Raw genomic sequence first — 5408 nt, forward strand, 5'->3', positions numbered from 1 at the left:
GGTGACACAGGGACACAGTGACACAGGGACACAGGTGACACAGTGACACAGTGACACAGTGACACAGGGACACAGGGACATTGATGGCACAGTGACACAGGGACACAATGACACCGCTGGCACAGGGACACAGTGGCACAGGGACACAGTGACACCGCTGTCACAGTGACACAGGGACACAGGGACACAGTGACACAGGGACACAGTGACACCGCTGTCACAGGGACACAGTGACACAGGGACACAGGGACACAGGGACATTGATGGCACAGTGACACAGTGACACAGTGACACAGTGACACAGGGACACAGTGACACTGGTGGCACAGTAACACAGGTGACACAGTGACACCGCTGTCACAGGGACACAGTGACACTGGTGGCACAGTGACACTGGTGACAAAGTGACACAGGGACACAGTGACACCACTGCACTCACGCAATGTCCCGGCAGGGGGCGCAGGCACAGGCGCCGCCCGGAGGAACTACAACTCCCAGCGTGCCCCGCGGCACGAGCGTCACCCAACGGCGCCGGGTGGGCGTGGCCCCGCCGCGCCTGCGCAGCGCGCAGTGACCCTGGGGGCGGCCGGGCAAGATGGCGGCGGCGGCCGGGCTCGTCCTGAAGGTGAAACTGAGGGGCGGCGGGGCCCGGGCGGCTCTGGGGGGAACAGCGCCGGCTCCCGCCCTCGGCATCCCCTTCCTTCGATCCGCCAGGGCTGCGCCGACCCCGCCCTTCTCCTCTTTATTCCCCCTCAGGTGCGGCAGCTGAGTACGACGGCGGCCAGACCGGTGACCAAGCTGGTCAAGGTGAGGGGGCAGGGGCGTTGTCAAAGGGAGGGGGTGAGGATAAGGGGCTGGGGTGTCCTGAAGGGAGCGGGAGGGGTCTCCAGGCTGGTAGAGATTAATCTGGGGGTGTCCTGAAGGGAGCAGGAGGGGTCTCCAAGCAGGTAAAGATTGGGGGTGTCCTGAAGGGAGCGGGAGGGGTCTCCAAGCTGGTAAAGATGGGGGGCTGGGGTGTCCTGAAGGGAGCAGGAGGGGTCTCCAAGCTGGTAAAGATGGGGGGCTGGAGTGTCCTGAAGGGACCAGGAGGGGTCTCCAAGCTGGTAAAGATGGGGGGTGTCCTGAAGGGAGCAGGAGGGGTCTCCAAGCTGGTCGAGGTGAGGAGGTGGAGGTCGTGAGGATATCGAGGAGTCCCCGAGGTGCTCAAGGGAGGTGTCCAGGCTGGTCGAGGTGACAGGGTGAGGGGCTGTGAGGGGCTGCAGGCGGGTGGCCGAGGTGGGCACGGTGAGGGTGGGGCGCAGGGTGGCTCCAGGCTGGCCAAGGCAGGGGCAGGGGGTCTCTCCCCGGGTTCCCCGCTCAGTTCCCACCCTGGCTCCCACAGCCACCCATCCAGGTGTACGGGCTGGAAGGGCGCTATGCCACCGCCCTCTACTCGGCAGCCAGCAAGCAGAAGAAGCTGGAGCAGGTGGAGAAGGAGCTGACCCGGGTGTGGGTAAGGTGTTCCACAGCCAGAACTCCCGGGGGTGGGAATGGGGAGGGTTCCCTGCTGCTCCTCAGGAGGGAGGGGGCTGTGAGACCCTCCTGTGACCTGTGAGACTTCCAGCTTGCACTGCCTGCTTGTGACCCTGGTGTTTAAATGGGATATTGGGAAGGAATTGTTCCCTGGGAGGGTGGGGAGGCCCTGGCACAGGGTGCCTAGAGAAGCTGTGGCTGCTCCACTCCTGGAAGTGTCCAAGGATAGGTTGGATGGGGCATGGAGCAGTCTTGGATAGTAGAAGGTGTCCCTGTCCATCCAGTCTTTAAGGTCCCTTCCTACCCAAACCATTCCCTGATTCTCCAGCTGGAGCTGCCATTTCACTTCCCATCAGTCCAGAGCTCTTTGTTGTCATTCCGGGCATGCCCTTGTTGCCTGCCTTGGCTGTTCCAGGTGGGCTTTGTGGTGCCAGGAAAACCCGTGGCGTTTGTCACATCCTTGTGTATCCCCTCAGAGTCTCCTGAAGGACCCTAAGCTGTCCAGTGTGGTGATGAACCCTCACACCAAGAGCTCAGTGAAACAAAAAGCCGTGAACGACGCCCTGGCAAGAGAGAAGATGTCCCCAATCACTGTCAACCTGATGAGTGAGTGACCTCTGGGTTCAGGAGAGCATCCCAGCAGTGCCATCCAGCTGCTGGCTGCTGGGATCTGCCTCTGGTGGTGCTTAGGAGCACTTGGCTGTGACTCTGAACTCAGATCCCTTTCACAGAGATCTAGGAGATTGTTCCTGCTCCTGCAGTATTGCAGGGGAGAATACAAGGGAGAGAGATTCAGGTTTCTCTGTGGCTATGTTTTGAAAAGAGGAGACATTCACTGACTAGGTTGCTAAGGCTGATACAAGTAGCAAGTGCTTCCTTTGGGTGTGAAAATGTTTTGTGTCGAAGCCAGAGAGGCATTGGCACTGCCAGCATGGTGGAAACCGCTCTGTATACAGAGAATTTTTCTGGTGTGCTGTAATTTCACTGGGAAAGTAGTTAATGGAGGGGCCAGAATAGAGCAACTTCTGGAGTTCAATTTCTCCTAGCGAGCAAAACCCCTGAAGTCTGAGATCAGACTTAATGTTGGCCTTTTCTCCCCTGTTCCTTTTACTAAAGTCCAGAGTAACTGATAATTACCCCACTGAGTTTGCAGGGTGAGAAATAGTAACAAATAAAATGAAAAACCAAAAATTACCCTAAAGAAGTCATGGTGGCAGAAGGGGTTTGCTAGTTTCTCTTACTAGTCCCTCTCTGTGATGGGGTAATTGGCACTAAGGGAGGTTTCCAGAGGCGATGTGTTGGCCAGAAAAATGGGAAGGAGTCACAGGAGTGGTTAGCTTATCAGTTTCCAGATAAAAAGCTGGTTAAGCTGAAGTGGTGCGTGGCTGTTTTGCAGATCTGCTGGCTGAGAACGGCCGCCTGCGTTACACCCCGGGCATCGTCTCTGCCTTCGGGAAGATCATGAGCGCCTTCCGAGGGGAGGTGGTGTGCACGGTCACCACGGCTCAGGTGGGCTGGGGAGCTCTGCATCCAGGCAGCAGGCAGTGGGAGAAAAGACAAACCTCTCCCAGTTCAGGCTGCACTCTGAGATTGAAGTAATTGCTGTGAGAGCAGTGAGGACGTGTCTCACCTCTGCCAAGCTGAACAAACTGCTGCAAAGAGAGTGCTGATACCCTGCAGTTCCTGTTCCAAAATGAAAACTCTTCACCCCATTGCAGCTCAGCAGCTCATGGTTTTCCTTCCTGTGTGTGAACCCAGGGGCTGACAAAATTCAGGCTGGTCTGCACGTAGAGCTGCCCCTGTTCTTTCTTCTAACATGAAAATGTTTCATGCAATCAGGAGAGCACAAAGTGGTTGTTGTTCCTGTGCTGTCCTTGGGTTATCCCTGTTCTTCTTGGTGGAAATGTGTCCTCAAAGGGACCTGAGGAGAAAATTTGTATCATTTATATCATTTGAGTATATATTATTATATAATTAATTATCATTATATCATTTGAGTATTTTAAAGTCATTCATTTTCCTGCTCTTCTGTTCTTGTTTTCAGCCCTTGGATGATGCCAGCCTCACTGAACTGAAAAGTGTTCTGAATGGGTTCTTGGCCAAAGGAGAGGTGTTGAAGCTGGAGACTAAGGTCTGGATTTTTGACTTCCAAATAACTGTCATAAGTTCATGTTCAGAGCTTCTGTGTCTCTGATTTTTACAAAAGCAAAAATATTTTATTGAATCTAGTTGTTTTGTTACATAGTTCTGTGCTTTCTTGTAGACATGATGATGTTTTAGTTTCTAAAATCTTCACTTTAGAATGCAATGACAGCAAAATGATCTCTAAAAAAGCCCTGTAAAAAGCTTTTTTTTTTTTTTTTGCTACTCTGAAACTTGTATCCAATGGTAACAAACTCCTGCTAAACAACTTTCTGTTCAATGTTCCTTCCTTAGACTGATCCATCGATCCTTGGTGGCATGATTGTCAATATTGGGGAGAAGTACGTGGACATGTCAACAAGGTCCAAGATCCAGAAACTCACCAAAATCATGAGAGAGACTGTCTAGAGAGCTGTCCTGGTCATTCCCAGGGAATCATGTCCCAGGGAAACAATAAAATTCTTCCTTCTCGTGGAGATGGTGCCCAGAGTTTTGGTTGGGGAAGCACAGCCCTGAGGGAGGAAGATGCTGAAGCTGCCCTGAGTTTCTGTAGCTGTGGCTGAACATTCGTGGCCTGACTTGAAAATGTGGCTCACCCTGGGAAAGGTGGCTGGGAAGGACATGGAAAGAGCACTGAAGGAGCTGGTGAATGGGGTCAGTGCATGCAGGGTCTGCCAGGGTACCCAGAAAACTCTGGGGGTCGATCTGCACTGCCCAGACGGAGGGAAGGGGTGGCAGGAAATGGCCTGAAGTTCCACCAGGGGAGGTTCAGAATGGTGATTGGAAAAACATTCCCTGGAGGATCAGTCAGGCCTTGGGATGACCTGCCCAGGGAGGTGGTTGAGTCTCTGGGAGTGTTCAGGAGGAGTCTGGGTGTAGCTCATAGGACACGGTTTGGAGTGACGATGGTGGCACTGGATGATCCTGAAGGTCTCTTCCAACCATGATGAATCCATGACACATGAATATTTGGACCAGGATGTTCACCCATTTCTTGTGTCCACAGGGACAAACAAGTGTCTCCCTCCTCCCTTCCCAAAACCCAACAGCAGAGTCCCTAGGCCAGCATTCTCTCTGTGGGAGCAGCAGGAGGGAAGTTTGAGGACTTCTGCAGCCCTGAGAGAGGGGAAGGCAGGAATTCTCCTTTCTTTCTGTCTTTTCCACACCAAAGGAGACTCCTGCAATGGGAAAAGGAATTGTTCACGGTGGAGCTGCCCCCTGGGGCTCCAGCGAGAGGAGGGGCCTGCGGATGAGGACAGTGAGATGTACCAAGAGGGGCGGGAGAGGGAAGAACGAGTGACAACCCAAGAGATTTCCCAGTGGGAAATAGATGTGAGTGGGTGGCAGGAGATGGGATGGGGAGAAGACGAGAAATGCCACGAGGGCTGTCCCTGCAGAGAGATCTGAGTGTCCCAGAGGATTCCCAATGGGATGATGCCCAAGAGCGTTCCCAGAGGGAAGGTGAGAGGTACCAAGACCTCTCAGCATGGGGACAAGGTGTGCACTGCCACATGTCCCAATGGGAAGACAGGAGAGAGCTGGAATTGTCCCAAGTCAGAGACAGCAGTGGCAGGGAGCTGTGCCAAGGAGCAGACGCTGCAGCCCAGAGCTGCCCCGGTGGGACGATGTGAGGGAGCGAAAGCTGTCCCAAAGGGAGGAAGATGTGAGCAGGCAGGAGCTGTCCCGATGGGGACACAACATCAGCTCTGAGATCTGGGACAGACCCTTGTGCCCAGTGAGGGACGAGGAGCCTC

The 5408-nt window shown here is 54.2% G+C and overlaps 1 protein-coding gene across 1 annotated transcript; it reads left to right on the plus strand.

The window, feature by feature from the left end:
* Positions 1-572: 572 nt before the first annotated feature.
* On the plus strand, positions 573-4130 carry ATP5PO (ATP synthase peripheral stalk subunit OSCP). The gene is given in 7 exon segments (NM_001245305.1): positions 573-625; positions 757-807; positions 1382-1492; positions 1989-2118; positions 2909-3021; positions 3557-3643; positions 3949-4130. Coding segments are annotated over 7 exon segments (636 nt in total). The 5' UTR covers positions 573-595; the 3' UTR covers positions 4063-4130.
* The last annotated feature ends 1278 nt before the right edge of the window (positions 4131-5408 follow it).

This window comes from Taeniopygia guttata, chromosome 1 (assembly GCF_048771995.1).
Source record: "Taeniopygia guttata chromosome 1, bTaeGut7.mat, whole genome shotgun sequence".
Taxonomy (NCBI): Eukaryota; Metazoa; Chordata; class Aves; order Passeriformes; family Estrildidae; genus Taeniopygia; species Taeniopygia guttata.